The 17,239-nt window shown below is 37.7% G+C and overlaps 3 protein-coding genes across 3 annotated transcripts; all 3 read right to left on the reverse strand.

Annotated features, from left to right (window-relative positions):
• Positions 1-2,825, reverse strand: LOC139938728 (neuronal acetylcholine receptor subunit alpha-10-like). Its single transcript, XM_071934346.1, has 5 exons — positions 2,694-2,825; positions 2,268-2,312; positions 2,020-2,129; positions 936-1,465; positions 1-653 (listed from the first exon to the last, which is right to left on the reverse strand). Exons 1-5 carry the CDS (start codon positions 2,823-2,825, stop codon positions 1-3), a joined length of 1,470 nt encoding a protein of 489 aa, XP_071790447.1.
• A 2,520-nt stretch (positions 2,826-5,345) lies between these two features.
• On the reverse strand, positions 5,346-8,843 carry LOC139938729 (neuronal acetylcholine receptor subunit beta-3-like). The gene is made up of 6 exons (XM_071934347.1): positions 8,776-8,843; positions 8,042-8,184; positions 7,474-7,518; positions 7,041-7,150; positions 6,073-6,602; positions 5,346-5,947 (listed from the first exon to the last, which is right to left on the reverse strand). Exons 1-6 carry the CDS (start codon positions 8,837-8,839, stop codon positions 5,346-5,348), a joined length of 1,494 nt encoding a protein of 497 aa, XP_071790448.1. The 5' UTR covers positions 8,840-8,843.
• A 1,546-nt stretch (positions 8,844-10,389) lies between these two features.
• On the reverse strand, positions 10,390-17,239 carry LOC139938621 (neuronal acetylcholine receptor subunit beta-3-like). The gene is made up of 6 exons (XM_071934215.1): positions 17,145-17,239; positions 15,506-15,648; positions 14,844-14,888; positions 13,776-13,885; positions 12,586-13,121; positions 10,390-11,862 (listed from the first exon to the last, which is right to left on the reverse strand). Exons 1-6 carry the CDS (start codon positions 17,206-17,208, stop codon positions 11,282-11,284), a joined length of 1,479 nt encoding a protein of 492 aa, XP_071790316.1. The 5' UTR covers positions 17,209-17,239; the 3' UTR covers positions 10,390-11,281.

A 17,239-nucleotide genomic window follows, 5' to 3' on the forward strand; every position in this document is an offset into this window, starting at 1 on the left:
TTAAAGTGTCTCCAGATTATAACCATTAAATCGAATGATAAAACATACAATAGTGATAACCATAGCGATGACGGTGACCAATGCACATAGCATTAATGCTGCACGATCAATCACCAAAGCAACATCCCGCCATAGTAAAACATTCTGATGAACACTTGGCAAGTCACCAGTCTGATGCCGTCGATCCTGCATGGACTCCCCCTCTGCACTTGGTTGCATTTTAGCTTTAGCTCTTGCCACGGGTGCGTTGACGATCTTCGATCGGGTCACGGATGCGTAGAGACTACCCTGGGACGTATTGATGGTTTTCGATTGGACCAGGCGGTTCTCTCCCCAACCAGCCACCCGGCAATAACTCACTCTTGACGGCGTTAACTCTGTGTCAGTGCCGGTCAAATTTCCGGGATTTGTTTCCCCGAGACTGACGGTATCAGGAATGCTGAAACTCCCATCACGTTTCCCCGTGTTTTGGGGTTGCTCTGGAGTTTTCTTCCAAGCTTGGTACCGCACCAGCTTAGACATAACTTTGAGTACAAGCCACTTCATCCAACGGGGTATGGGGCGCCTGTTGTCGCGATAATACAAATTCAGAACTGTCACGGTGCACACAATGGAGAAACACGACAGGGCAATCATTGGAGTAAAATAGTATCCTGAAATAAACAAAAATATTACCGACATTAAACACCAACGATTGTAGAACATTTTCAGGTAAAAGTTCTAAAACATTCACGACAAATTCATAACAAAGTTCGAACTCCCGTGATATTCAAATCAAAACAGAGTTGACTTTGACCCTTTGACCATCAACAATCTGAGTTAAAATCGAGTTGAACTTATATATTTATAAGAAATCCTTTATTGGAAAATCAGTCCATCACAAAACTAAATTCGAACTCCAGCCCCCTCTTTAAAAACAACTCAAGATAACTCACCAATGATTGGTGTGTTGTCCGATGTGGGCGGCACCGAATTACTGATGAGTTGCTGGAACAGAACCAACGACAATAGGTTTGTCATACCCAGTGATATCTTCTCCCCCGATTCAGGGGGCAAGACAAACACCATGAGATTCAGAAGAGACAACAGCACACATGGCAAGACGATCTCAAGCAAGTAAAATAATGGTCTTCTACGTAGATGAATGGAGTACGATAACTCCGGGAAGCTAAGACCACCAATTGTGGAATCCCTCGCGGTGATGGTAACTTTTAAAAGCTCCCACACCCCTATGTCTGAGTAGAAAGTCTGATTAGCATGGTTCTTCATCTTGGTGAAGTTCATTTCCGAGGCACTGTAGACCCACGAGGTGAACTTCAGAGTGCAGACCTGGGTATCGAAGGGGAAGAGGCGTGCATCGATACGACAGGAGCTTTTCAGGATTGCCGGTGTGCTCCAATAAACAAATCCATCACTATAGACGAGAACTGGAATGTCTTTATAGCTTTCGAAGTCTCTATGCACACTGTAATCCAAAAGGGAAAGTAAAACAAAATCGATTAGCATTATCAAAATAAATGTCTTGTAGCAATTTCATGGTTCGGGCATCAGTCAACATTTCGTAATGCTATTCTTATTAACCCTATTACACACACATTACAATCTATACGATTTGGTGTGCTTTCAACCGCGCACGTCGCTTGGTTTAACCCGCTTTGAAACAGTCAAAAGTAAAATCTATATACTATGCACGATTTGGGGCAGAGGGTACCCCATGACTTTCCTCTTGTACAGAAGTACACCCCTTAAAACCTCAAAAGAAATCCTGTGATTTCAGGCACGCATTGGAAACACAATGTGGTACACCATACCTTTATCATGGTATGGCCATCTTGATTTTCTCCCATTCAAATCAATGTAACCAAACCGAGGCTGGAAGGAGAATTAGTCTGGTTCTTTTTAATACGATGGATATAGGATCCGTTACTGTTGCTGGATACAGGGAACATGACCAAGATGGTGTCAGCATGATAAAGGTCTGTATCGAGCACCAAATGGTGATGGAAATTGTGTACCTACCCTTTATACAGTGTAGTATCGGGGAGCCAAATTTGTGATCTGTGCACGTATAAATAATCCACGTCATTGTGTTCTGTAGGATCCCATTGCATGAACTCGTCCGTCCAACTCTAAAACAAAAGGGGAAAACACCACAATAAGAATTCTGAATTGAAGTTGATTCAACAACATCTCAATGAAGAGTATGAGAGACTATACTTTTATTTCTATGGGATTTATTTCAAACAATTTAAGAAATGTATAGTTACCTGTGACAACCAAGCTGATATTTCAATTGTTTGGTGGCGCTCGCTCTGAGTTAAAAACAACAACAAATAGTTTGTCAATTGACAAGAAAACACATCTTCTCTAGCTAGTAAAACATTAAATTTAAATTTCCATGCACAATTTAACCTAATATGGATTGATATAAGCGGCAGAAAACCGATAAAACTTTCACGCTCTCAGCTTTCTTGAACAACAAACTAGTTTACATTACTTGCTAACGCCCCTTTTCTGTAACTTTTTGTTACGCCCCTACATCGGGCACACGGCTAATTCTTATGTGGTGAGAACTTCAACGAATGTTTTCACCAATTCTATAACTTGTAGAGCTAAAGCTGTAATGAGGCTCTAACCAATTCTATAACTTGCGCAAGGAATACAGCTGGAACTACAAACAAAAGAGTTCTTACCAATTCTATAACTTGTGCAAGGAGTAGCTGAAACTGAACCGTAGTAGTCTCATACATGTCATAGACCGGGCGGGTAGATGGGTATCCATAGTTATCAAGTAGTTCTTTCAGTAAGACATTCTGAGCACTCATCGGGTGGAGACATCCTGAAAGCAAATGTGATCAAACATTACTTCGTGGGTTTAAGAAAGCAATACAATATATAATCTCATAACCGTGGGGAAAATTCAAATGTCAAAATCCACATCCCATTTTGTTTACTTGTTCTGAAACCAGTATATGTTGACTTATTTTGTATTATACTTAAACCATGTTGTCTTAATCTAAGAATGACATATCCAAACTCAGAAACTAATAAATTCATCACCATATTTTATGGTTTTAAAATAATTAGAGAACCATAATGCATCTAATTTAACCGGAGAATGCATGATGTACATTTTTATTTTCTTAATTATTATAAAGCAACCAATAGATAAAACTTGTAGGAAAAGTTCTTACCGCTCTCGTGGAACACTGATGGAAATATCAGGAGCACTACCCACTTCGCCAAATCCATTTCGGTGCACAATCTGTTTCCTCAAAGTACACAGATCCGTAAGTTGCAGTTCCTTAACTTGTCGATTGATGCGCGGTCTAACAGCTTTCAAACGGCAATGAATGTATCATGTGCAATTATGCCGATTAAATGATGACGCTATTTTAATTTACGTATTTCATGGACACTGATTGAATAAGATGGTTAATGGGTGTGATATCATGCGGTGTATAGCCAAATGACCCGTAGACTCCATCTCAATACCTTTTATGTTCGTTTATTGAATTCATTATTCATTATACTTCTAAATGATGGATACACGGTTTTAACGGTTTTTCGGCTCGGACTTTAGATTCGGAACAATCTGTTGACAATTAATTACACCATGATACAATTATTATGCAATAGGCCTATCTAAATATGAACTTCGTTACCAATTAGTTTGTTGTATTGCACTTCCTTGTCGAGGCCATTCGAATTTCGCCAGTAAGGAGAATTACGTTTTAATATTTCCTATTTACACATTTCAAGTGAATAACATTAATTTTGTTATACTTAATCGCCACTACCAAATCCCGATAATAACCGTCTGGTCTTCACCAAGCGGCAGCGAACCGCCTTACCAGGCAGCTTCCCCTCACTCCTTCAAGGCCCATCCGTTGGCCTAGCTATAAAAGCTCAACTGTACGATGAAGTCTTAACTTACATGATCTTTAAATCTGATCAGGTGCTCAGGGTTCGATTTAACAAAGTACTAGGATTCGTAGATGAGCTGGCATTATTACCATAGTGACTTGTATTTTATTGTTTCATGTTGACAATGACAACTAAACGTACAATTGAAACAAATAATAATGAGTATAATTATGAAAACCTGAATGCCACATTATTCAAAAATAAAAATTACAGAAATTTCAAAGATAATATCAAGTGAATTCAGTTTTTTTAACTGTGGATTGGTAATTAATCAACGGTTTTTTAGTTGACTATACATTCCCCTAACAATTAACCAAAAGTCCAGTATCGGCCTATCTTTTAGGAACAAATTTGGAAGGAGATCACATTGTTGTCTATCAACCATGTTTAATATGTAGGATGTAACTTGAGGCAGTTACACCAATTGATCCCAGTGTAACCAGAGTGATGAGTAAGGCTGTACGGTCTATCACCAGAGCAACATCTTTCCAGACGAAACCCTTGAAAGCACGACTACGGCCTCCTCGTTCCGATCGGTGATCTTCAGCGTGACCCTTGGTTCTTTCAACGGGGAGGTGGAAGTTTTTGACCGGTTGGTCGATGCATAATCTCGCCTCGGTGCAATTTGAAGAGTGTCGGGGTGAATATTATGGTATGAATGGAAATCAGACAAATAAACAAACAAACAAACAAAAATGCAAAATTGCTATGTATGACCTCATTAGAGGTCATCGGACTCTTCAATGATTCGGTTAGAGTATGAATCCCTCATGGTAACCCATTGGGGCAATGGTATAATGCATAGAGACGCATAACGGAAACGCTCGCTTTGCTTCCCGTAATTATTAATTAAAGAGTGTATTAAATAAAAGATTTTGCAGTTAACAAACAGTAGTGTTTGCACAAACGGGTTATGAACACTCTGGTATACCCTATCTCTACGGATTACTACAAATTACTCTGAAATGTTTGAGCAAAAGATATAGAGCTCCGGTCGTCATATATTATCGACCTATCATTAGGTGGACGTTTCTAATTCTATAAATAGGCACAGCCAGTCTTGAGTTTATTATTATACATAGATTATTGCTAATGTATTAACGAATGGCCCAAGTTTACTTATACTTTCATATTTTATAATAATATACTTTAAAGTGCCTCATTCTGGAATACAATACAAAGATAGCATTTAATCTAAACTTGAGTTAACGCAAACACAAACACACAGAATCCACAACTAACTGTTATAACGCGTGCATGGAAATCGATTTTTTTTTTTCGAAAAAAAAATCAAACTTATATAAACTTTGAATATCAATGACTTGACAAAATTTACACTGAGGTTTAAACATCATTCAAGTTTTAACATAGTTTTAAATGAGAAGGAGATCACATTGTTGTTGTCTAATCACATGGTGTTAATCAACCTTGTTTAGATTCAGAAAATAGCATAAAATAGTTACACAAAATGATGTCAGTGTAACCACGGTGCTGATGAGTAAGGCTGTACGGTCAATCACCAAGGCAACATCCCGCCATACCGGACCATTGAAGGCTCGATCATCACTAGCCTGGTCCCCTTCCCGTGCCGATCGGTGATCTTTGATTTCAGCGTGACGCTTTGCTCTTCCGACGGGGGAGCTGATGGTTTTTGACCGGTTGGTTGATGCATATTCTCGCTTCTGAGCAATCTGAAGAGTGTCGGGGTGAATATTATGGTTCTCTACCCAGTCATCCACCCGGTAAAGATGAATATCTGACGGGAGAAAGTCGGAGTGGGTACTGCTCTGGAGCCCGGAATCCAGACTGCCATTATTTCGGCAATTTTCACCTGCTGGTTCGGCATCGAGAGTTACTTCGGGAGTTGGGTATTTTACTAACTTACCGAGAATTCTGAAAGTGAGGTACTTTATCGAGCGAGGTATGGGACGCCGGTTGTCTCGAAAGTAAATGTTGAGGACGACTACGGTGATGATGATTGAGAAACATGACAGGGCGATCATGGACGTGAAGTAAAAACCTATGTGGGAAAAATTGACACAATAAGTTTCCCTGAATAAAAATCATTTCAGATTTGAATGTTGAAATTTCGACTGGTATACTTTTATGTAACTGTTACTTCCCATAATTAAAAGATATGTTTACCAATTATTGGAGTGTTTTCTGATGATGGAGGCAAAAATGTTCCAATCAGCTGCTGAAAGAGAACCAACGACAACAGGTTGGTCATACCTAGTGATATCTTCTCCCCTGATTCCGGGGGCAACACAAACACCATGAGATTTAGAAGAGAGAGCAGAACACACGGGAGGACAATCTGGAGCAAGAAGAAGAGAGGTCGTCTTCGCAGATGAATAAAGTAAGATAGCTCAGTGAAGGCTAAAGATCCGCCATAGGATTTGGATTCTCGAAGATTCACTACTTTGAGTAGCTCCCAGACCCCAACATCAGAGTACTCAACAAGTTCTGCCTCTTCAGACTTAGTTAGATTAAGCTGATTGTCACCGTAGGCCCATGACGTAAACCTGAGCTCACAGACCTGGGTGTCGAAGGGGAACAAACTGGCGTTGATACGGCATGTAGTCTTGAGTATGGCCGGTGTAGACCAAAACACAATTCCATCACTGTTCACAATCACTGGGATGTCCTTGTAACTTTCAAAATTCTTGTCAACGCTGCAATGTAAAATAAAAGCAATTCAGTGTCAGCTTACTAAACACTCTAACAATTGTTTTTTTTAAGCTGCGATCTTGTAACCTTAAATAAACAGTGAATGTTGACTGGCTTACGTAGTTATTTACTACACTTTTTTTTTCTTTTTTCTTTTTTTTTTTTGGGGGGGGGGGTTCACAGAAAGATACCCATGACATGATAAAAAATAACACCAACGTAAATGTTTTCAGAAATTAGAATTATTGTGAACATGTACATTTAGATTATTTTCTTTCAATATCTACGTGTATCAACACCTATGTAATTTTTAACGCAATAGTTTCAGCAGTATAAATTTCAATCAAAACATGCAGTACTTTTGTAACGTTTAACTTGAATTACATGACGACGCCTCAGGTTCGCAATTCTATCAAATTTCGAACATAATTTGATCAACTTACTTTTTGTATAGAGTAGTATCCGGTAGCCATATTTTAGACTTGTCGATGTAAAGATGGTCAATGCCGTTGTAATCTTTTGGATCCCAAGTTAAGTACTCGTCCGGCCATTGCTGGAAAAAGTAGCAAGAATTGGTCATAATTAATTAAAAGATTAGTTGTACAGTTGAACAGAGATCTAATCAAAAAGTCATTCTAACTGATATCTCCTTTTACAGCCGCAACAACTTGAGCGAGAAGGATTATCTTCCTTGAATCACCCATTTCTCTCACAATTTTCTTAAAATTTGTAATCTTTAAACCAAGCTCGATTATTCAACATCAAATAACTGTTTCGTTAGTTGTCAAATTACAAAGAAATAAGTAATTTATCATACTTATTATCCTTGCCGATAATTAGATTATTGTTCACGAATTTAAAACTATAACACTGTACCTGGGATAACCAAACTCCCACCTCTAACGTCTGATAACGCTCACTCTGTAAAGAAAAACAAAACAAAATAATAAATGTTTTAATTATGTTTCAATCAGCCATCATAAAGTCTTGTTTAATGTTGATATAATACTTGTCATAATAAAGCACAAATTTATATAGCGCCAAATCAATCGAAAACAATGCTGCATGGCGCTACTAAACGGAGTAAAAATTTAAAAACAAAATCCGTATAGATAAACACGAAGTCATTATCAGAATAAACAAGAAAGGTTAACAAAATAAGTTTAAAATCAGCCAAAAATTGCGAGCGAACAATTACAAGCAATTTTAGATATGCAGTATTTTAAATACATAATGTGGAGGGACAATCAGACCACTTGGTGCTTGACATGTGCTATTGAGTCCATGTTTTGGGTCCATGTATTGCGTCTTCAACTCAGAAATCTTTATAGGCTTTTAGAGGAAAACAATTACGGGTACAAGAAATAATTTTTGTAGCTTGCTAAAAGTTTGTGATGCCCTGTGCCCATAGCGGGGTTTGTATAATATTCGGAAAAGCACTTACCAATTCAATGACTTGGATGAGTGTCAGACCAAATTCCACCGTTGTAACATGTGATAAGTTATAAACAGGTCGGGTTGATTGGAAACCGTAGCCATCGAGAAGCTCCTTCAGAAGTACATTCTGGGCACTCATCTGACGACATTCTATAAAATAAAAACATTGAGGGGAAAACATACAGTAATTCCATTTTATTATCATGGTTTATAAATAAACGGTAAGGTAAGATAAGGGTCATTTTTACTATAGCAATCATAATCGGGTTGTATTCGTTAAAAATACATCAAAGGTTACACACAAAATACCAAGTGTAGTTGTACTTTTCATTGACAAATATGTACACTGCAGACGTCAGACGCATAATCAAACCAGCTAAAATAACCTTAAGTCTACATGCCATCTCCCTCTTCCCAGAAAACAATATTTAGTAATAGATCCCATTCTTGGTGAGTATGACGCGGAACCAAGCATATTATGCCTACTTTTATATTTACCGGAAGAAAACCCTTTTGTTTTACTTTGCCAGGAATAATCGTTTTAATAGAATTCTAAAAAATCACAGTATTTTTTGTACTAAAAAATTAAGAGTTAATAATTGAAAGACATCAATTATAAATAATTTTAAAAATGTATATACACAAACAGAAAAAAAACATACAGCCATTAATATCCATCCACATGGACTTAAGATTTAGGCCTATATAGGCATGTGTTTAAATCATGATATAAAGTCTTACCACTCAAAGAGGAAGATGCTGTAATCAACAGGAGAGGCAGAACAATCCACCGTATCATTGCCATAAGTTTCTGGAACAAATCCCTTGTCTTAAACGATTCAAAGGCAAAGTCTCCACAGTTTCAAATTAAAGAATGACTGTCGGTATTTTCCTGAAGCTTGCGATGGGTCGAAAACGCATTGTACTACACACGTATATGAGTACACCTTTACGCTCCTTTCCATTAAAAATCCCCAGCCAACCGTGAGTAGAATAAATACTCGTTCGATTAATAAGATGACGTTTGACTCTTGGGCGTGGCATGTTGTCAAGGTAACAGTTAACGTTTGTTATTATAGACCATTAATTCCCTTCGTGATTAAACAAGGACCAGAAGGACCTACCATGTACCATGATGGGTTTTATGTTGTTTGAACAGAGTACAGTTATTATTACCTAAGTTTTATCGATGCATGATTTCATTGAGTTGATGTTATAACTTTGGCCTGTTCAAAGTTATGCTTATGGTACGTATTTATATTATAGGTATGTTTAAAACATTGGAAATGGTCCTCGAAAGCAACAACCAACGAGCGAAGATTTGTTTTGTCCTCTAGCTCTTCCTGCTTATCGGAAATGAGAGCGGGTGTTAAGAATTTACCATCGTGTCCCCGCCCCCCCCCCCGCCCTCTAGATTCTGTCCTCACAGCGATGCGCCCTCTTCTGAATCATCCTTCTTTAGCCCATGTTAATTTCCCGTTGCAGGACAGAATCTCCAGGGGACAGAATTCCCTACTGGTTCAGTCCCAATGCTGTGCAAGGGGAAAAATATTTGATTTATTGGGTGTGCAATGCTTTGTGACGTCTGATAATATAGACTTGGTCTTCAATTATCCAATTTCGTTTTAGTCACCCTGAAACATGGCCTAAACAGTTTAATTCTGGCAACAGAGTGATTCCTATTCTCATGAACGGTGCAAAGTGCGCCCTCTAAAGTAACACAAAGTGCATTGCTTTACACCTCGAGAAACGTCTATAACTGCGGTACAGTCGATTGACGTGGCTAATTTAAATTACTGCAGAAGACGATCAGAGCATACTGATCGAAACGTCGAGTTAAACCAACGGTTCTTTTTAAAACCACCCCAACTCATTTAGAGATTATTACATGGTGTTACCGCAAACTCTTCTATATCTTATCTCCACCATGCAAAGTTTCAAATCCTACTTAAATTACTGCAGTTAAGACCAATCGGATGGGCTCTTTATGAATTCGAGCCCTCTTGTGTCGGTTATCACTTTAAAAAGTTTTAAGGCAAGGTGCATTATCTCAGTTCCTATATATAGAACAGTAGTTTCGTTATATGGGCTCATCAGCTAACTGATTCCTCCTAAGTTTTCGCAATTTAATTCACGAATCATGATTCTTTTAAATTTCATTCAGTCAGACTAATAATTATTTAAAATTTGAAACATGCATCATATTACATGTAGGCTACACGGTACATATGTCTGCTTTATTCACACAAACTTAGCGCTTTTCCTAACAAGTTTTTCAGCGAGCAAGTTAGTCCATGGGGTTTCATGAACAGTTGTTTATTTTCCATCATTTATAGCAATACGTTTACACGAAGGCCAAAATCAAGTTTCCACAATATATACATACGCAATAAATATTATTTAATTAATTAATAGTAATATTTAACTTTTTTTTGCCTATTTCTACTTCATTGGTTTTCCTGTTTGTCCGGTTGTCTTCCGTTTAGTTTTGTCCTTTGTCATAATTTCACCAGCCGTTTTTTATTTTTACATTTTTATTGTGGTCCTTTATGCGGTAATTTTTTTCCCCTTTTTTTTTGTTCTCTTCTGTCTTGTGATATTTTCTGCGAACTATTATTTATAATTAAATTTGGTTATCGGACTAATTGCCAAGTTTGGAAAACCACATTGACGCAATCAAACTTTTGACTGTATTCCCTAGTGGTAAGGTTATACTTGAGAAGCAAATGGAAACGCTCTGCATTGCTTTGCTAATGGCTACTTAAAGAATTTATGCGGTTAAATAAAGTGCAATTAACAAATAATGGTGTTTGCGGAGACACACACTCCAATATATAATCCATATCTACATGCAAATTATGCTAAAATGTTTGAGCAAAAAGTAGTTCTATTATCCACTTATCAATCAGTTGGATACATTTCTACATAGATAAGGCCATGCTTGTAATAATATGTATGTATACGATTTCGATTATTGATCTTTATTTACTACGTATTTTTGTTAATGTTTTATTAATTATGATACTTCAAAGTACCTGTGAGATACAATCCAAAATAGCAATAGAGTTGAGTTAACGCTCACATACACAACATTCACGGTTTTACTATAAACTAATCCATCTTTTTCGAAGAAATTTCAAATTTTGTATACAATCATATCGAATGACAGCTTTGACCACAAAATTTTTACATAAACATCGGTCCAATTTCAGCATTTCTTTAGGAAGGTCACTATGGTCAAATTGCCTTAATTCAAATTGAGAACATAGCATGTGGTAGTTACACAAAATGATGTCAGTGTAACCACGGTGCTGATGAGTAAGGCTGTACGGTCAATCACCAAGGCAACATCCCGCCATACCGGACCCTTGGAGGCTCGATCATCACTAGCCTGGTGCCTTTGATCTTTGATTTCAGCGTGACGCTTCGCTCTTCCGACGGGAGAGCTGATGGTTTTTGACCGGTTGGTTGATGCATACTCTCGCCTCTGAGCAATCTGAAGAGTCTCGGAGTGAATTATGCGGTTGTCCATCCAGTCATCCAGTACCCGGCAAAGATGAGTATCTGAGGGCGGCATGTCAGAGTGGTTACTTGTCTCGAGCCCGGAGTCCAGACTGCCATTATTTTGGCAATTTTCACCTGCTGGTTCGGCATCGAGAGTTTCTTCGGGAGCTGGGTATCTTACTAACTTACCGAGAACTCTGAATGTGAGGTACTTTATCGAGCGAGGTATGGGATGCCGGTTGTCCCGAAAGTAAATGTTGAGGACGACTACGGTGATGATGACTGAGAAACATGACAGGGCGATCATGCATGTGAAGAAATACCCTATTGGAAAAAATAGAAACAATAACATTCACTAAAACATGAAATATCATATTGGATTAATTGTGTTTTTTTACACGAGTGTCTTGTATAGAGAAAGAATTTGTTCATTTTCTTCAAAGGAACTTCAAAAACGGTTTTCCTTTACAAAAACTGTTTAGATTTGTATGACGTTTATTTGGCAGGTAGAAACTTACGTAACTTTTCGTCATAGAAAGGGTCATAGATTGGTAACTCCAAAACTATGGCTATGACTTTACACAATTACTTTAGCTGTGAGGATTACTTTAGCTGTTCAAAGTATAGATCTTGAGAAAGGAATCCCTTCAAAGAAATATGGTTGGATACATTAAAATAAAATAAAATAAAAAAATAAAAAATGGCTTTGAAGGATCATTGAAAAGAAAGCTCAACGTTATTGATTTGTGATCTGATTGAATAAAGTCATCACCAGTTGTTGAAGAAGCTTTGAGGTTACTTGAAGAAAGCACAAAATCAAATGCTATATTCTCTTTCTCTCTTTGGCAAAATATGGTGGCCGTTTGTGGCTGGGTTTTTTATCAGCGTTTAGACACTGTTTTCAGCTGAAACTTTAACATGTGACGTTAACTGCATAATTATGTCTTCGAAAATTGTGCACTATAAAAAGTCAGAATTACATTGACAAACAAATCTACGTCACTATTACACCTTTAAACTTAACTATGAAATTTGCTAAATATTTACCAATTATTGGAGTGTTTTCTGATGTAGGAGGAAACAATGTCCCAATTAGCTGCTGAAAGAGAACCAGCGACAACAGGTTGGTCATACCCAGTGATATCTTCTCCCCTGACTCCGGGGGCAAGATAAACACCATGAGATTTAGAAGAGAAAGCAGAACACACGGGAGGAAAATCTGGAGCAAGAAGAAGAGAGGTCGTCTTCGCAGATGAATAAAGTAAGATAGCTCCGGGTAGGCAACCGGTCCGTCATACGACTTCAATTCATGCTGAATCTCTATTTTGAGTAGTTCCCAAACCCCAACATCAGAGTAGTCGGCCTTTGGATCGTTCAATCCATCAGACTGTGTGAGATTGAGCTGGTGATTGCCATAAGCCCATGATGTAAACTTGAGCTGGCAGACCTGGGTGTCGAAGGGGAACATACTGGCGTTGATACGGCATGCAGTCTTGAGTATAGCCGGCGTGGACCAATATACACTTCCATCACTGTTCACAACTACTGGGATGTCCTTGTAACTTTCAAAATGTTTGTCAACGCTGCAACATAGAAACAAAATGCATTTCAGTTTCAGCGTATGACACACCTTACAAAGTGTCAACTGTTCCGACACACCTTACAAAGTGTCAACTGTTCCGATATAGTAGTCGGAACAGCTTATGTTTTCGTCAAGATTTGTATGTGTTTTCTTATTATTTCTTTCGCTCTGTCAAAAAACCCATAGGTTTTGTACACGCATTTTTGTTAGTACTAAAAATCATACTTGGCTTGTTTAAGAGTCAGTTCATATTAAAGCTTAGGTCATGAAGTTTATATACACTTAGTTAAATTATAAGCTTTACCTCTTAAGTTATTTTGCGCAGTAACAACGATACAAATTTGTTAATTAGCCAATCTTGATACCGTCATGTCTCAATTGCTCCTTTCTTCCCAAGCCAATTTTGAGTTGATATTACTGTCGTAGGCCTATTCCTTATGTTTCTGTTTGTATTTGTGTATTTGTAGTTAATTTTTAAACCGATATTATGTATATAAATGTTTATGGGTGTGCGTGTATGTATGTGTATGTATTTATATTGTTATTTTATACCGTTTTTAAATACTTCTATTTCTATGGTTATTTTTATTTGTACAAATAGTCGTAATTCAACAGATGTCTGTGATGACTTTTTATCAATAAACCAACAACTTACTTTTTGTGTACAGTGGTATCTGGAAGCCATATTTTAGACCTGTCGATGTAAAGATGGTCAACGCCGTTGTAATCAATTGGATCCCAAGTTAAATACTCGTCCGACCATTGCTGGGAAAAAAAAAAGGCTGCATAAATAAGTCATAAATATTACAACAAATTATTTGTGTTGATCAGAGCAATGATAAAAATATCTGTCACACTGAACGCTACAATGGGTGCGTTCGTTTAGCTTCCCTGGGTCGACCCCGGTCTGCCCCGGTACGTTCGAATAGCTTCGACGGGGCTCACCCGGGTCAGCCCCCAGTGTCCTACTTGTGGAGTGGGCACTTGGGGGTGACCTGAGGTGCATGCCGTCACCACGAGAGGGTGAGTGTGATCGTTCGATTAGCTCTTGTCAGGGGCTCACCCGAGTGAGCACTGCGGGGTCGACCCAGGGAAGCTAAACGAACGCACCCAATATTAAAAGTCTCTCTTTTTACAGCCATCACAACTCAACGAGATAGTTGATTTACCTTGACTTGTATTATCAAAAAGCAATTGTTCTATACAATCGTTTTAAAACCAATCTCGAAATTTTAATATGGATTTTAGTCAAACCATATTGAATTACTGTTTAAGTTAAAGACACTGTACACTATTGGTAATTGTCAACGACCAGTCTTCTCACTTGCTGTATCTCAACATTTATGCATAAAATAACAAACCTGTGGAAATTTGTGCTCAATCGTTCGTCAAAGTTGCGAGATAATAATGAAAGAAAAAACACCCTTGTCACACGAAGTTGTGCACTTTCAGATGCTTGATTTCTCGAAATCAAATTCGTGGAAAATTACTTCTTTTTCGAAATTTACGTCACTTCAGAGGGAGCCGTCTCTCACAATGTTTTATACTATCAACCTCTCCCCATTACTCATTACCAAGTAAGGTTTTATGCTAATAATTATTTTGAGTAATTTCTAATAGTGTGCATTGCCTTTAACGAGTAATGAGTGAATTATATCAGAAATTAATTTATCTTTTTCAATGGTTGAATCTTGCATTTGTTTACGAGTTTGTAACTACATACCTGAGTTAACCAAACTCCCACCTCTACTGTCTGATATCGCTCACTCTGTGAAGAAAAAGACAAAATAATGCAATTGTTTTAGTCATGTGTCAATCAGGCACCATGGGCACTGGATGGACATATTTTGGTAGTTGTCAAAGACCAATATTCTCATTTGGTGTAATATAACATATCATTTGCACACAATAAAAAAATCTGTGAAAATTGTTGACTCAATTGGTCATCACAAGATGTGTTTGCTTTCAGACGCATAATAAAAGGCTGCAGGCCTAATATGTTTTTTTAAATTACCCAATTTCTCAAAAACTACGTTACTTCAGAGGGAACCGTTTCTCAAAATGTTTTTTACTATCAAAAGCTATACATTGCTCATTATCAAGTCAGTTTTCATGCTAACTGTTATGCTGTGTATTTACCAGTAATGTCCAGTGCCTTAAATCCTGACATTATAGTGTGGATAATACTATGGAATCAATTGGACCGTTTGGTGCTCAACATGGTACATTGGGTCCATCTTTTTGTGTCTAAACTGTGGGTTTCATTGGAGGGGGGGGGGGGGGGGGACTTCTGGGCAAGAGGGAGGTAGTCTGCAAAAATATGGGAACATCGGGGGATAACCTCTGTCCCATATCGTGCATGGTGTAATTCAGATAAGCATTTACCAATTCAATGACTTGGATGAGTGTCAGACCAAATACCACCGTTGTAACATGTGATAAGTTATATACAGGTCGGGTTGATTGGAAACCGTAGCCCTCGAGTAGCTCTTTCAGAAGTACATTCTGGGCACTCATCTGACGACATTCTACACAATAAAGTAATAACATTTTATTATTCATGGTTGATTGATAACAAACAAAGTCATCACATAGCAGCCATCTGCTGAATTACGACCAATTGCACAAATAAATAAGTAGAAGTAATATTTATAAACGGCATAATATAATATGCACACACACAAAAAAATACACAAATATCAAATAACAAATACAAACAAAAGGACTATACGAAAGTACTAGGCCTACACCATGTATAAAAAAACTAAAAGTCTGTAAAGAAAAATATATGTAGGCCTATTTACAAGTACATACACTCAAAACACCAAAATGGTGATCAACTGTAGCTAGCTGGGAAAACTGTAACTTAATGGCATTTTCATTTGACCATGTAAGGAAAAGCACTATTAGTATTAGCATGTCTCTAGCTTGGAACGTACATTAGGAGTAGCCAATAATGAGTTACAATTAAAACTGGGCCATTAAATTCACCTCTAATTGTTTAGGAATCCACTCTCGAAATTCAGTTCGAAATGGGCTAACCTAATTTGAGGCAAAAGTGTGGCGGCGTTGTTTCAGATCTTGCATTTTAAAAGCATGTATTAAGACAAGACCATTATGCTTTAGACTCAATTTCGCTAAGCAAAACAGTTAGCCTTTTTCATACGTCCAAGTGCATTGGGTTATTTTACTTAAAGGCAATGGACATTATTGGTGATTACTCAAAATAATTATTGCCATAAAACCTTTCTTGGTGACAAGTAATGGGGAGAGTTTGATGGTATAAAACATTGTGAGAAACGGCTCCCAGTGAAGTGCCATAGTTTTCGAGAAAGAAGTAATTTTCCACGAATTTGATTTCGGACCTCAGATTTATAACTTGAGGTATCGAAATCAACCATTTAAACGCACACAACTTCGTGTGACAAGGGTGTTTTTTCTTTCATTATTATCTCGCAACTTCAAAGAACGATTGAGCTCAAATTTTCACAGGTTTGTTATTTTATGCATATGTTGAGATACACCAACTGTGAAGGCTAGTCTTTGACAACTACCAATAGTGTCCACTGCCTTTAAGACCTGGATGCCAGACAGGAACGGCATATTCTAACAGATAGTCGAATGAAACCCACATAAGTACAAGTAGATTACACACAAAAGGTGTTACCGCAAATAATTGATACCTCACCATGCAATGCCTCAGAAAAAGGAATCAATGACGATAGATAAAGCATGTGAAAATACATGGTTTGTATTTTTCGATGAAAGACGACTAATTTAATTCAAACATTCCAACCGTCACACCCTAGACCGGAAAACTGATTTTTATTTTTCATTATTGAACAACTTACAGTAACCCTACTGAAGCCGAATAATTGAAGGACAAACAAACAACAATTATCTATTATTTAAAACAGGTCTGCACAAACAGAAACCAAAGCACACACCATACCCGTCCACTTAGACGTAAGATTTAGGCCTAGGTCTATGTTTAAATGGTTTAAATCATGAAATAAAATCTTACCGCTCAAAGACGAAGACGCTGTAATCAACAGGAGAGGCAGAACAATCCACCGCATAATTTCCATAATTTCTGGAGAATGCGTGTATAAAAATATC

The sequence above is a fragment of the Asterias amurensis genome, chromosome 6 (assembly GCF_032118995.1).
Source record: "Asterias amurensis chromosome 6, ASM3211899v1".
Taxonomy (NCBI): domain Eukaryota; kingdom Metazoa; phylum Echinodermata; class Asteroidea; order Forcipulatida; family Asteriidae; genus Asterias; species Asterias amurensis.